At 39.2% G+C, this 15,770-nt stretch overlaps 1 protein-coding gene across 6 annotated transcripts in view; it reads left to right on the forward strand.

The window, feature by feature from the left end:
- MAST4 (microtubule associated serine/threonine kinase family member 4) overlaps positions 1-15,770 on the forward strand; it is a 296,868-nt gene that overhangs the window by 150,903 nt on the left and 130,195 nt on the right. The window contains exon 1 of one of the 6 annotated variants that reach the window (XM_032675469.1): positions 14,180-14,501. The exons of 4 other annotated variants lie outside the window; for them this stretch is intronic. In XM_032675469.1, coding sequence (XP_032531360.1) covers positions 14,455-14,501 — 47 coding nt within the window. In that variant the 5' untranslated portion in view covers positions 14,180-14,454. Of the gene's footprint in view, positions 1-14,179; positions 14,502-15,770 lie in introns of those variants that run through there. One more of the 6 variants, XM_032675474.1, reaches the window with a different exon arrangement.

Genomic DNA, 15,770 nt, shown 5'->3' on the forward strand with positions numbered 1-15,770 from the left:
CTTACTCTTGCTAGGATGTTTGACATTGAATCTTATTAGATATTTTTCTCTGAGTTTGAAAAACGACTGCAATGCAGTCACCTCAATTGCATTCACATACATATTTTTGTGGCTGATCACTGAGATGTAAGTGCACCTTCTGTAATGTTACTGAGACTTTATTAAAGTATAGTAAAGAAATAGCCCCTTGTCAGCATAATCATATCTAGTTATTAAAGTGCTTATGTTTCTGCAGATGGTATTTTAAAGTATCTTTAATACTGCTGTCTTGTTTAACAGGGCTCACAGTGCTGAGGTTAACAGTGGCTGTGGCATCAGGGATGGTGTGCATGGGCCGTGTTGGCTGCTGTATTTGCACGTTTTATGCATGTTGACACGAAGACTGAATTTCAAAATGTGAAAAGTCCTATATTTTCATTGTGAAAAACATCTAGAGGTCCTGAATGGCTCCAGGGAGGTATTTGATTGACAGTTTCTGTGTGCACATAGATTTCTATATAATAAAAAATTGGATATGTTTATAGGTGACCTGTTATCTTAAATTTGGAGAATGGCATAGATTAAATATTGTTGCCAAGTAATGAATTTCTCTGTTCTAATATGGATGGATTGTGCCCTGAGAGATACATTCCATAGCTCATGTTTGATTCTTAAAATGCATATTTAGTGTTGTTACCAGCATTATTTCTGTCCTTACCTTTCAGGGGTTTTCTACTGCTGTCACTGAGTTGAATTTTTTTTCCCCTGCATCTCTTGGGTTCCTTGTGATTGACAAAGAAAAATTTGATTATGTCTTTTATATGATTTAGGAGCCAACAGTTACTGTGACATGATTCTTTTCCCTCACAATCTTGCTTACTTCAGCCTCCATACATGTTTTTGCAAGTCTGCTGCCCTGTCATGGTTTGAGAACTCCGAAAATCCAATTCCCTAGTCCAAGCCCCCTCCTACATCTCAACCTGGTATGATATGAGTTTTCCAGATAACCACACGACTCAAAATGGGGGAGAGGGAATACATTGTACAAATAAATACTACAATACATTATATACAATCTTAATTATCTCTACCATGACATAAGTATTTATGGATCAAATCTCTTCTCCTCTCCAAATAAAAGTCCAGGAGGGAAGAAGGAAAGATCCTTCTTCAGAGCAGCAATGTCTCTAAGGCAGCAGGTTCTCTTCTTCTACGCAGCAGCTGTGGCTGGATCTCTGCCAGCACACACGAGGGGGTATCCAAGCCTCCTTGGCCACTCGTTTCAAGCGAGGGTCTTCTTCCGTAGGTTGTGTTCACCAGGACAAAGGTCACTTCACTACGTCATATCACGAAGCTCAGGGCTCTTTGTGACGGTCCTTATCTTCAGGGGATTCAAGCCCCTTTGCCGAGCTCCTGTGCTCTGCCTCAAGCAGCAGGGGGGCCAAGGTCACTCCCCTCTGCATTCTTTCTCTGAGCTTTTTAGCTCCTCTCTGCAGTGCTACTGCAGTTTTAGGACTTCCATTCAGTAGGAGTCCATCTTTTCCACTTAAGAAAGGTCACAAAAGGAGTTTGGGGTTTTAGTTTCAGTTCTTACCCCAACTTCCTCTCTCTCCTCTGCTGGCTCTCTCTCGGTTCTCTCAGACAACTCTGTCTTCCTTGCTCAGCTGCATGCTGTTTCTGCTGCTTCTCCAGTTCAGTTCTTATCTGTTGGCTTTTAGCCATAGCCTCTGTTCACTGCTACCTCTGCCGCTGCTCCATTTGCTCACTCACAGTGGAGAAAACTTCTTTAGCTTTCAGCCACAGGCACTTAGCCCAGCATTACGCTGTTCCAAGTCCCTGCAGCCCCAGCTGGGGGCTGGGGGGGGCCTAGAGGCCCCAAGGGGCTCCGAGCCCCTTCCTCGTGGTCCTCGTGGCATTCACAACATGGCTACCTTCTTCTACAACAAAACTACAACTATCTTCTCTTCCATTCTGGTTGTGATGTGTTTATATTTTGCAGAAGCGCTCATTGGCTAAAACTTCAAAACTTCATGGGTCACCACCCCCTGGGGTTTTACCATTTTATAGCTGCAGGGGGAAAACTGTTTCCCCCCACCACATGCCCACTGTCTGTGTATCCTTCTTTTAAAGTTGTGTTGGGCTAACAGGTAGAGTAGTGGCATGTACAGTGTGCTGGGTAGCCTTGTTGCCACCTTCCTGTTGTCAGTCAGTGTAAAGTCTTCTGCAGATAAGTCGTCTGTGCTGTGGAGAGCACAGGCCTGATTTCAGTGTAAACAACACATCCCTTGGTATTTTATTGCTGTTAGTTGTGTCCTTGGCTATCAGTATAGGTCATTCTGTTTAATCTTGTTTTGATGGGTCTTTTTGATGCTTGCACACATAAATTTGCATCCCTGCTTCATTTACACCAATATTAATATTATTACTTGTATCTGCAGTTGTCTCTTAACTCAGATTTTACTAGTATATGTGTGGATTTTATGTCCTCTATGATTTATCACATCACGTTAGAGAAAGGAATGATCTATTTCAATGTAATTCATCGTGTCCCTTTCCAGTGAAAGATTACATATACTACTTGTGAGTATTTTAAAGCTCTGTGATACCCTTTAACTATTAAATTCATGCTCATCTGTGTGTGTGCATGCACACAGCCTTTATCTATACATGAAAAAAAAGTCAGATGGTGCTGGTGATGACTTTTTTTGTGTATTTGAAAAACTATTCAAATACATAACAAAATTTTTCAAATAGCAATCTCCCTGGAGGATTGATGCCTAGAAAATGAGGTGGTCATGCTTTAAAGCTTAATTGTATAACGTGGTATTTATCTACTGTTGTTCTATGAATGCTGCGGTATCTAAGTAATGTAAAGTGGCCAGATACTGTGCTTCTCCACACACTGAGTGTGCTGTGCCCTGTTGGAATTTTGTTTCAGCTACTTAGGCAAGGACAGGACAGGGTCAAGAATGAAAAATAATCTTAAGTAGTTCTTTATCAAAACTCTGATCAGACTTAAGCCACAGGGAAAAAGCAAAATTAAATCAGCCTATAGGGTCAAGCCATAGTTCTGTAGGCATGTTGCAGAATTTCAGGATGGGGGTGTCACATGATGCTTGGTGGAAGGAAAGAGAATTAAGTGTCTAGGTGCCTACACGCTTTGCCTAAATTGAAAAATGTTTGTGCAGTACAATAGTTTAAAATATTTTTATACATGCAAATAATTATTTTATAGCATGAGGTTCAACCTAGTTTGAGGGACAGTTCTCGTTGCTAGTGGATTGCTGGTGATGTGAAAACAGGTGCCAAGGTGCTGAAATAACTGAATCTCTACAAAGAAATAGCAGTAAAAATCTTACCAGTTCACTACTAAAACTTGAACAGTCAATCAGGCAAAACGAGGCAAGAAAAGAGTAATGGGATGGAGGTCTGACAAATTGGCTGTCCTACTGTTCCCCACATGTCAGTCCCATGCTCCCCTGAGCAGCCTTTTCTGCTTGCGGCCTTTTTCACTGAACTGCTCCCTCTCTGTCTTTGGGTTCTGTTCTCGTATCCTGCATTACTTGTTGAACCAGCAATTTGTGGTGTTTGCAGTGTTTCTATGTGCATAGAAGCAGCAAAGGATATAGCAAGAACATATAGAAAGTGGCTGGGGAATTTAATGGCTGGAAATGTGAGCTGCTGAGGCAAGGGAGTAGTGATGTTTGAGCAGCAGGGTGGGGTCTAGGGGTAACTTATTTTATGAATGAGGTAACTGTGTGGTTCAGTTCTGACTGTCAGTGGCAAATGTGATAGATGCATATTAACATTCTTAAATTAGCATTGGCTGTGTCCTCTTGTTTGTTTTGTGAACAGACATTGCATTGCCAGTGAGTAAAATTCTTTCTCTTTGATTTTATTCTGCAAAATTGTATCACATACACAAAAAGAACAAATGACCATATAACCACTTGTTTTATTCTGCTGCCTAAGAAAGTATTTATGCATTGAGAAAGCTGGCAGAACATTGTGGCTAATCACTGCTAGTCAACACAGCTTGAATTTTTAATAGTAAACCTTGAAAATCTGATATACTGAAACAGCATCTTGTACACTTTTTTCCCCCAGTGCCATTAATTTTGGGAAGTCCAGTTTTAAGTTGTGTCTGAAATTTATCAAAAAGAATTGTCACAAAGGAGTTGTCCTCACGAATGCAAGATATAGGCTGCTGTATGCTGTATTGATGAATTGATTTTTTTTTGCATTGATGTTACAAAGATTTGAATAATTTCTTAGTCTACGGAGAGGTCTTTTTGAGGCTGTGCAATTTCTTGCTTGCAGACATTTAGCTTCTGTAGGACTGGGGCCATGATTGGGCTCTGAGCAGCTTACATGATGGCTTGATGAACCTGTGCTCTGCTTAATGAATTGTAATGAGAAGTTGTTTTTTTTTGTTTGCTTGTTTATTTGTTTGTTTGGTTGTTTCTTTGGTGGAGGTTAACAATGAGGTAGAGACTACAAATAAATGTTTGGTTTTACCTTAAGAAAAGAGGCACTCAGATTTCTGTGCAATATATTTGTTCCTGTAGCAGTAATATGACCTGTATTCTAAATATCTGCTCTCAGAAAAAAAGAGGCAGTTGCTGAACATTAGAAATCTGCCTGCCCCCGCGTCTCCTGTCATGCATTCTGGCATTACTGATTTTCCCTTTGAAACTTTCAGTATTACTGCCATTCCATTATGTAAAGTAGAGGCTGACTTTCTACAGATGTCATGAGTGAAGATCATGAAATCCCAATGAGCCACTTCTGTTTTGTCTCAGAGAAGGAGGGAAGTCTTCTTTCCCCTCCCTCTTTCCTATGAAAAACAGACTTGAACATTTTTTACTACTGTCAGTATTCTAAACCAGTACTGTTGCTTATCATAAAGGACATTAGTATATTTGTTATCTGCAGTTATATGTCCACAGACAGAAGTTTTAAAGCAGCCAGATGACAGTGTGGCAGCAGGGTCTCTGTTGCCTGCTCTATAGCTAAGCTGGCTATTTCTTTCTTTTTTTTTTTTTTTTTTTTTTTTTTTTTTTTTTTTAATGGTGAACATACAGTGTTATGTTTGTGGCTGTGGCCATTTTTGCATCTACTACCAGTTCTGTCTCTGCCTAAAACTTCTGGGCCCTGTTAACGTTCCTCCATCGTAGTATCTGCCTCCCTTCCCCATGGGAGTTATGGGTCATGTGAATGGACTTCTTGACACATTTCCGTTATGCTGGAAGTTTTCCATCTCTTTGTATTTTCAGCCTCTGTGTAAAACCATGCACCTTACCTGCAGATATGTTCTCTGAGGAAGAGAAGTTGAGACCTGGGACAGGGATCCTGAGCCAGGTTTAGGCTTGCAGAACTCGTTCATGTGGATGTAGTTTTCGTATGGAGATAGGCATACCAAGAACCTGGTTGCCAAATGCTTTGTGTATGGGAGGATGGTGGTGGCTCTTGGGACTAAATTGAGGGACAGGCAGCATGTGCAGTACTTAGGGCAGGGTTGATGGCTCAGTGGGAGACTGGAGCTTGCAGAAACAGAATAGGTTACTTCAGCCAAAAGTCTGGGCAAGCAGGAAGGTGGGTGGTTTCTGTGGCAGACTGAAAAGGAAAGGGGGGATGGATGGCAGCAGGATGGCAGTAGGTCTGGAGAAGGAAAATGTTGCTTTGACATGATACCATTCTGTTCCATAAGAGCTAATCAAGGAGTTCTGCCTCTGTGTAGTCTTTAAAGAATTTTTGCTCATTGAGTTGTGGCAGCAGCCAACCTGGCATTAGCACACATTCCTGCTATCTATGTGCTCTTCTCTGCCATCTCTGTCCCTTTGCCCTTTCTCCCAAATATTGTAAGGTTTCTGCTTCTCTGCCATATTTTTTCCTAGCCACCTAGTCAAGCTTAGATCTGTGAGGTTCAACAGGGTATGTTGTGACAGCTCTCACAGGCATGTGAAAAGGTGAAAAAGTGTGCTGAGGATAAGTGGACCCATGTTATTGCTGTGCTTGCCTGAAAAGGGTGGCAGATAACTGCTACGGGGAGCAAATGACTCTAAAAGGCTGACACAGGTTTTTGGAGTTTCTTACTTTATATTTCATTGTGTGTTGACTGCAACAGTGCAAGAGGCAATGTCATTGCATATAATCATATTTCCTCCTCATATCCCAGCGGCTTCACTCATGAATGTTTAGTGTGGCCATACCCCTAGGCAGTGAAGGCAAGCATGGTATTTGAGACAAACATGCTATTCGGGGTATCTGTGACATGGGGCTGAGCATGCTGCTGGAAACAAGCTCCTGCTGTTCTAGCCTGAATGGAAAAGCTCTCCTGTGCCTTTGTGAAAGTTGTACAGGGAACACAGACGTTGGGAATGTTTTTTCCCCTCTTCTATGTGGTACTGTTTTGCAGTCAGGTGACTAGACTTATATCCCACTTCAACACAGCATGTAATAGAAACAAGATTAAATCAGGCATATTCTACATTCTACATTCATATGTAGGTATGGTCTTGAGACCCAGCCTCAATCGCTCTGTGATTCTTCTTAATATCAAGATGCTACTGAAAATTAATTTCTATAGATCATTGTCATATTTTGTGAGAATACTTCTCTCCTAGATACTGCTATGAGACACTTAAAATGTTTTAATTTACATTTAAAAATATGGCTGTTTTTATGGTTGAAATGCCTGTCAGAAGAACCAAGAATATATCTGTGTAGATCTAAATCCAGAAAGCTTTTATATTAGTGCTCTATAAGTCAGAATGGCTTTTTTTTGGCTTTTTTTTTTTTAAGCCAAGTTCTACCAGTAAGCCATACCAGCAAATCTGTCTTGGTGGGGTGAGGGCATAGGGTGGAGAGATCGTTGTTTTTGAGAACCTTTTACTATATTGCTTATAGGGTAGAAACACTAACCAGGAAATTACACTGGGCTGCAGATGTAATAAATCTGGTTGACTGGTTTTAGTCATTATTTTTCATTAGTGACCTAGGTGATGGAATAGATGGTGTTTATTAAGTTTGCAGCAGGCAACAAGCTGAGAAGAATGCAAATATATCGAAGAACAGTATGGGGTTTCAAAATCATTCTGACAACCTGGAGAAATTATACCAAGTAAAATAGAACAGCCCAGAAAATAATCTGATTTTCAAGTGCAAGATAGTTGGATAAGTGTCAGTTTACAGAAGAGGATCTGTGATATTCTACAGTGTGATGCTGATGGGGGTCAGTGGGTACATCATGCTGGGAAGCAGATATTTTGAGCTGCAAAACATGCATCATTATTCTTTCCCACACAGAACTTATAAGGCCTTTTATTGGAGTTCTGTGTGTTGAGATGGATCAGCTGAGAGGAAATGACAGCTATCAGCTGGTTTGAAAATTTGACATGGTATATGGAAAAATATTTACCAAGCTAGGGTTATTTACTCCAGAGAATGAAAGGCTGAGGGATGTTCGTGAAAGTCTTCCAGTGTGTGGAACATCTGCTGTGAGTTGGAAGTAAAAGTGTTTTGTGTGTTGTTGTGATGTACAGCAAGATATAATGTGTTTAAGTTGGAACAAGGGGGATTTACCTTGGAAATTGTTGAAGGCCTTAGCGTCTCTCAACAGTGGAGCAGAGTTGTGGAATCGCTATCAGCTTTTAAGAACAGATGAGACAAACATCTGACTGGAGCAATAAGGGTAATATAGGTATAACAGACCTCTTTGGGGGAAGGAAAATATGATCTCTTGACTTCCTTCTAGCTTTCTTTATAATCTGTCATTATGTTCATGGGATTATTTGCCCAAACTTTCTGCTGAAGCTTGATGCCATATTTTAAGTATCTGCTTTCATGGAAGAAAATACTGTCTTGTAACAGACATTATTCATTTATACTTGTCTGAAACGACAGGATTCTCTGTGGAAATGTGTATAGGGCTTCGCATAAGCATAAGACAGGTCAAAAAAAAGACTCGAGCTTCAAACTTCTTGAGTTTTTTTTTTTTTTTGTAAAAGACTGATGGCTCTCTTTCTGCTGCTTACCTCCGCTCAGAGTGCTTGCCTACCTCCAAGGGAACTAGAAGGTGAATTTAAAAAAAAAAAATTGAGCATACTTGTGTAGCCTGCAGAAGCTTCTGCAGGCGTATCTGTATTTGTGTACATGATAGGACCTTAATAAAGAATCAGCTGTCAATCAGCCAAAACAGAGCTTGGTAACTCTGTACATACATACCTATTGTTGATGGATGGGTGTAGGGTTTTGGGAAAATGCAGCTGCAGGCTGGATAACGGAATCATAAAATTTCCTATTTGTCCTTTAACTTTTTGAAGAAGATATTTAGATACCATAATGATCTTGGAAAACTATTCAGTAAAGGATTTTTATGTTTTCAAGGTTTTTTATGTTTTTATTCTTCTGATGAAAAATAATTACAGGAAAGTTAAATGCCATCAATTAGCACTGAAAAATAGCTTAAATAAAGATGAGATAAACAAATGCTCACTAAGAGCCTGGGTTTGGATTGTGTAAAAAGGATCTTGAATTTTAAAAAATAACTGTTTAAACTCTGTAATATAGAACTCTTCAAAAATTAGATCTATTTTTGCCTCTAATTTTTTTAATGCTACTTTTTTTGTGTTGAAAGGTGATGCAGTTTGGGACCATAATTATTATTAATGTGTAATTTCTCAAGCTTTTTACAGTTTTAGTATTAGCTTGAAGTCTGTCAACACAAGCCTTTATTAGTAGAGATATTTTTATTGCTTTCTAAATTTTTTAATTTTTTTTTATTCTTATGTGAAATATGATAGGAAGTTGTCTTAAATCTGAAGTAGTTACTCTGAGAGTTTTCCATTAAAAAATTTTGTCAAAGGGTGTGCTGTTTTATTGATTGAGCTTTTGATTTTGTATGGAATGTTATTTTTGAGCGTTCACATGCAGGTACAAAAATGATGATGCCTAGTCAAAGGAGATGGGAAACTGCTTGGTGGAATACAAGGAAGGCTATTTAGCACGTCTTTGGATGGCACCTCTTGCTGGTGTCATCTATGGTAATAATTCAAATGATGTTTAGACAAAGAATAGACAAGTACCACTCACATCAGTCCCACTTTGACTCACAGTTACCTGTTTGTACACACAAGGAGGCTGTCCTGGCTCTGGGGAAAATATAAGAACTGTCTATTGAAATTCTCTGTGGAAGAATGGGAATGCGTGGTGATGTGGAGAGATTTTGCCACATCTTGGCTGGTGCACGTTTATTGATTGCTTTTGTCTGCAGTGTTTTAGGATTAGTGGATTTAATTAAGATGTTCAGTGTGACAACCAGTTACTGGGTTAACTTACCAGAGGTCTACACAGCAATTCTGTTATTTTTATTGGTTAATTAACATTGCTAATATACACATTCCTTTGCTCTATTCCATTGTTTAGTAATACAAACAATACCACGGAGCTATCACCAGAATATGCAACCAATTTATAGAAAGTTATTAAAATACAGTTGAATTTAATAGAGTGCTTTTTAAAACTATAATTTAAAAACAAATCCCTTACAGAATAGTAAGAGTTATGGCTCTAAATAGACTCTGGTAAAGTGTAGGTAAGACCACCTGGGCTTTTACTGGGTACTCCAGTGACACATTAATAAAATACATTATTGAAAATTGCTTACTGGTGTCAGATTTATGGATATGCCTGTAAATGTCAGTACATCCACGATGTTGAAACGTAACAGAACGTAAGGCTAGAAGGGTTATCTAGTATGACTTTCTGTCGTGGGATACCAAACAGTCATCCCCCTACCATGGGAGTTTATAGTGCTGTGGACTGGCTTGTATTGAACACTGATTACCCAGGACCATACAGGTTCTACCAAGGTCTGCCCTCTGCCCTGCAGTGACAAGTAATTTATTTCTGCATGCCATGCTGAGCCCATCGTGTAAACTGAGCTCTTGGTTGTGGGCAAGTGCAAACACGTTCTGTCATTTCATCCACTTCCTTCCCCAGTGAAGCAAACAGGACAGCCCCTCTCCTTTTCCTTATGTAATCTGACCAAGATGAAATATTCCTTACAATTGCAAATTGGGCAATTATTTTGAGTTTGAGCATATGAGCGAGACATACCAGGCAGGGATCTAAGGAAAAGGATTCCTTTTGCTATCTGGTATTGCTTCCTTAGCTGTGACCTATCTCAAATACTTCTGGGGAAAGTAGTAAATAGCCAAACAGCCCTGAACAAACTCGCAGTTAGACATCGATATGAAGAATACTTTATTTTATATATTTTTTTTTGTTTTATTTTTAGCAGATAGCTAAAGCTGAAGCATGAGATTTGCTTTACATGCATTGCATTGGTCAGTCTGTTGACTTCAGCCAGAGGTAACAAACTAGTAGATTCATATTTCAGACTTCTTTTGTATGTAGTTAATAATGTGCCCAGGCGTGCTCTGTTGAAAGAATGCAGAAAGAGGTTGTGTGTGTTCTTTCATCCCACTTCCTTCGTGCTATGTTTTGTGTCTCAGTGATGCCAAGAAGCAGTGTTGCAGTCAACTGCTTCGGTATCATTCCAGTTAGAACGTTTTTATAAACTACAGTGTTACCAATGAACCAGAATCTCTGAATTGATGTGCTAAACAGATTAGATGATAGAAATTTCAGATTAATCAGAAATTCAGATCTTTGGTTTAAGAATTATGACACAAAGGTATCTGTTGTCATTATCCTTTGAGAGTTGACTACTAACCCTTGAGTACCTTCGGAAAACATTAGCCAAGAGTGCATGCAGAAAAAAAGCATGCATTGACTTGTTTATTATCTTAATGTAATTGTTGTTAAATGTTAGAGACTAATGAAAGCCAGTGGCACCTGCACTGTTAATGGTATTATTGTTTTACCATTATTTAAGAGGAAAAAGGAAACATAGCCAACATCTGCAGAAGAGGGGTGCCTTGAAAGCATAGAATATTAATAACTGTGCAATGGAAGAAAAATCTTTCTGGTTTGTGTTTCAGTGACATAAAACATTCTGCTGTGCTTTGCAGGTTTTGCTTGATTTTTACCAGATATCTGTGATTACTAAACAAGAGAGACCTCAGTAAGGACTTAAATGAATAACTTGAGCCATTTATTCTTACATTTCACTTTTTAAATTTGCTTTTCAGCTCTTGAACTAGCTAAGAGGAGACCAGGGTTTACATTTGCAGGGCAATACAATTCTTACAGTTCTTCAGTGCTGTTAGTGAATTTTTGTTTGAGATTCTTTCCAAATGAGACATTTTCTCTATAGAAGTCGTGTCAATAAATTTGCCAGTATGTTCAGGTTAATCTAGATTTATCTTTTGTAGTACAATAAGCCTCCTTTTTAACTTCTGCTTGCTTCCTCAACTCTGTGTTGGTGAGATGGTATCTAAGCAGTCCAAAATTAAGAGAAAACAGTTGTTTTGATCAATTTTGAAGTCAGCTTTCACTTGCAAGGCTTCATCTGATTAAATCACTGCTGGTTTTTGCCCCCCCATGCATGAAGCAGTTCCCATTTACTCCTGCAAAAACTGTAAGATTGTAACAATGAGAAGAATTTGATCTTTTACTATGTATTCATCTCTCTTTTTCAGTAGATCATGATTTTCTAAGCTTCAGGCAAAATGTATAGTAGAAGAATTTTCAATGTCAATTTATAGCTCAATCTCAGTTTAGAATAATTTACCATTAATGCGATGTGAAGTGCTTGAAGAAATTAGCTCAGGAGAAAGGTTGATTTATTGTGGTCCTAAAATAGCCCCTAGATGCAGTTGTTTATGTTTAACTGGCTGTACACAACTTCCAGTCCAATTCAGTTTCCTTTATAGACAAGACAAGCTGACCGTGTTGCCCTCCTGCAGGTAAAATGCACGAAATACCTAACTATCATGTTTCACGATGAAGTAGTGTTTAGTGACAGACTATTCTTTTGCACGTGGAGGCAACCAACCAAAATGCCTTGATTGTGGACTTCTGTTCACCTCAGTATTAAAATTGGCCTTATGGAAGTAGTATGTAAAATCTGTATTGTGCTTTTGATCAAAGCACACCTTCTCCTTCAGAGCTAGTCCTTTTGCTGGTTTACAGAAATAGTTGTGGTGCACTCTGATTCAGTGGAGCTGGCTGCCCTCCTTGAGGCATTGCGCTGGCTCCTACTCTCTGTGCCTTCACTGAAAATTTAACAATTTTACAAAACAACAAATAATTGCTTGGGTGTTATGTGTGCATATGCTTACACAGATAACGGGATGAAGCACCAAACTAAAGGTTAGGATGCACAAAGTTAAGCCCTTTGAATATAATTTACAGCTTAACTGAAAGTGTATACATGTGGTGTGCGCATAGTCACAGTTTACCTGCTGAAATTTTCTGTCTCCATCGGAAATAGGACTTTTCAGCAACTGAAGAAGTATTATGTAAAAAAGAGATTTTTATTGACGGATTTTTAAAGGAACAGAGTTTGGTTTGAGAAGTGCTGAGCAATGGGAATAAGGAGATACCTGTTCTAGGCAGCTAGGGGAGAGGCAGGGACCTGTGACTCTAATATCCCACACTCTGCTGCTCTCTTGTTAAATTTCTATTCCTAAAGTGTTGCCTCCAGACTCAAATCATGTAGACATGGGCAGCTTCACTGGATAGTTTCAGCAGCAGAGTTGTTTGACCGTTAGACAGTTGATTCTTGTACTATATTTTTCCAGTTTGAGAATATCTTCAAAACACTGATGTTTTGCTCGTGTTCTGAATAACATTTGAGAAACAGCACCTAACTGATTTTTGTGCCTTTACAAATCTGTGAATTCACCCATTGCAGTTTGTGAGCCTGAATTTCACTCCTTAGATCTTGTCCTTTCTCTTTCCTTTAGGAGGTAGCAGAATTTAGAACTTCTTTAGAGAGATTGCTTGGCTTAGTAATGCTTGGTGGGACCTCAGCTAGATTCAGAATCTAGATGTCTGTTATGTTTTAAAAATTTCAATGCATAGTTCTGTGTATCCTTCAGTTTTGTTTTCAATATCTGTAAATTAAGGCTTCAGGTAATACATAACAGAGATTTAAAATACTTTGTAGTAGAAACAAAGGAGTAGGAGACACAAAAGGAGACACTTTGCAGTGGGAAACATAAAAGAGAGAATTTATTCTTTTCTACTGTGTGGTTGAAAAAGCAACATAGTTCACTAAACCCAGTTCAGCAGTTTTTGTAACTAGATTTCCCTCTGTCTCTGAAACCTATGGCTGTGTACCTGTGAACTCACTGATTTCTTCCAGAACTGAGCCAAGGACCCAAAAAGTAGCAGCTTCATTTGGTCCTTTGCTTTGACTAGTCCATAGAAGTTGTCCATGCACAGAGAAGGTCCAGAGCTCTGGCAAAAAATAAAATCATGTGGTCGACATTATTATATTGTATACAGGAAAAGTAGGTGGATGAGATAAAATATTCTAGCTCTTAACTTACTAAAAATCAGCACTTGCACTTTGCTTTTCCTGCTTTTTTTATAGAACACTGAAAAAATTGCTAGTCCTTATGGAACAATTCACAGTATTTATTTATTAAAATGATAACCTCAGGAGAAGAGAAAGTACATAAAAAAGGAATAAAATAAGTTAAAATAAACATCCTACATAGTGCCAGTGATCTAAAACTGTCTTTACAAAAAAGTTGCATAGTGGTTTACTCTTAAGTGACGTTACCTTTCAAGTGACATTACCTTTAAAGCTGAAATTGGTAGATTTTTCAGCAATTTCTTGGTTTGGCTCTCACCCTTAATGTAAATGATAGATGATTTCCCTTTAAAATTCAGGTGCAAACATGACAGAACAGAATGATGACTCTTCCTTTTTTTTAACGTCTGTGTTACAACATGTTTGTTCTTTGAAAGCTTTGGCAGGTAATTTTCCCCATTAAAGGAGAAGAGCCTGTTTTTCATTCAGCAGTTTGCTGTTCCATCACTGCAGAAACTGCCTGTCTGTTTACCAGGGAAAGGGATAATGTGACTTAAAGAAGATGACTAAATCCTATTCAGCAGGATCAGAGGGAGTGGCGAATGTTTGACATTTGCCGAGAGAAACTGTGTTAAGCACAGAGGCTCTTCTGCGTGGTGGGCTGGCATAGCGAGGGGAACCTCTCCATCCTCCAAGGTGCAACGTGTGTGTGTGCGTGCGCGTGTGCTGGCGCAGTGGCTGCTGCTGCGGAATTCCGGGGATGAATTACTTGGTGTGCACAACTGAAGGTGCTGTTCGCTTTACAAAACTGGTGCGGCTTGCGCTGCCACTGACCTGAGAGAGGCAGCTGGTAGCTCTTCGTGACAGCTAGAGGTGGAAGGACCCCAATTTACGGTCCTCCCCCCGCTCCAAGAGATCCTTAGTCCGCTCCTTTATAGTGGTTCTTTTGGCTCTCTGTCATCGCCAGAATGCTACCCGTGAATGTGTGTCATGATTACAATAGAGTGTGGTAGCACCTAACAGCAATGAAAGCCCAGCGGGAAAGGCTACAAATTCCAGGGCTGACCTTGGAGTAAGTATTGTCTGTCTTTAATGTTTTAATGGTTTCTGCATGATGCCGGCTTTTGTGCAATCAGAAGCTGTTTAACATACGTTTGTGCTGACAGTCTGGGAGCACTGCAGCTCCACGTTGAAAGAACATGTTTTCAATGCACTGCAGTTGGTTTCAGCAAATGTGTGAGCCTGGAGCCGGGATACTGCAGTGTATTTGGAAAGAAAGCATTTCTGCATATTTGAAGTTACTGAATCTCAGTGCATGAAACATCTTGTCAGCTCACAGGGGGAGAGTCTGTCAGTAGGCCATGGTGTCTGTCTTTCTCTCCAGCTCTCTGTTACTATTTGTCTATCCCAGTGCTGCCTTTTAGAAAGGCCTCTCTCTGTGCTGAAGAATAGAGAGCGCTGCAAGAAATTAAAGCATTATAGAAATGCTGTCTGTGAAAATCCATCAGGAACGACATGTATTTTACATACGTAACTGCACTAATGAACTGTATTGACATTCTAGAGGATTTCTGATAATTTCTGCAGTAAGTATGTTTACCTAATTTAGCAGTGTGTTTACCTATACTTGCTTAAAACTGATTAACTAATTTGTGTGCTTTCAGCTATTTAGAGAGTAGTTAAATGAAAATGTGTAATTTTAATACATAGTGATAGTAAGTATAGTCTTTTATTCATAAATACCAGCATAGGTTTACCTGAGATCTGTTAGTCAAAGCCAGATATTTATTTCTATACATGTATACATACATACCTACAGTCTACACTGACATGTCAGACATGTATATATGCATGTTATAGCCACCATGAGAACTTGTGAATTTTATCCAGGTAAATAGATACGGTTGTGTCAGATCCTTTGGTACTCCCTGGGACTGCCCCATTCTTGCTGGAGAAAAAAACCCTGAACCCTGAATGCTGCAGATGCCTGCGGTAAAGTTATTTCGCTATGAAAGCTATTATCTCTGACATCTGCCATGTTTTAAAGAGAGGGCTACAGGTCAATGTGTAGCATAGCAAATAATTTATTCTATTAATCACATGAAGGTGATAGAGCACTTTATTCAAAGGAACAAATGTAGATATTATATTGAATTTCCCAGAACTATATTTGTGAAATGTCTCAGAGAAATTCTGCATTTCAGTCAGATATCTTCTACTAAGAGCAGTGTGTGTTAGCTGTGAGCAGGCTGAGCTCTAGGTATTTTTCTTACAAAAAGAGCATTACTAATTTCTCGTGAGTTTTGGAGGAGGAGTCTTACCAGAGACCTCATTAAAATGG

Source organism: Chiroxiphia lanceolata, chromosome Z (assembly GCF_009829145.1).
Source record: "Chiroxiphia lanceolata isolate bChiLan1 chromosome Z, bChiLan1.pri, whole genome shotgun sequence".
Taxonomy (NCBI): Eukaryota; Metazoa; Chordata; class Aves; order Passeriformes; family Pipridae; genus Chiroxiphia; species Chiroxiphia lanceolata.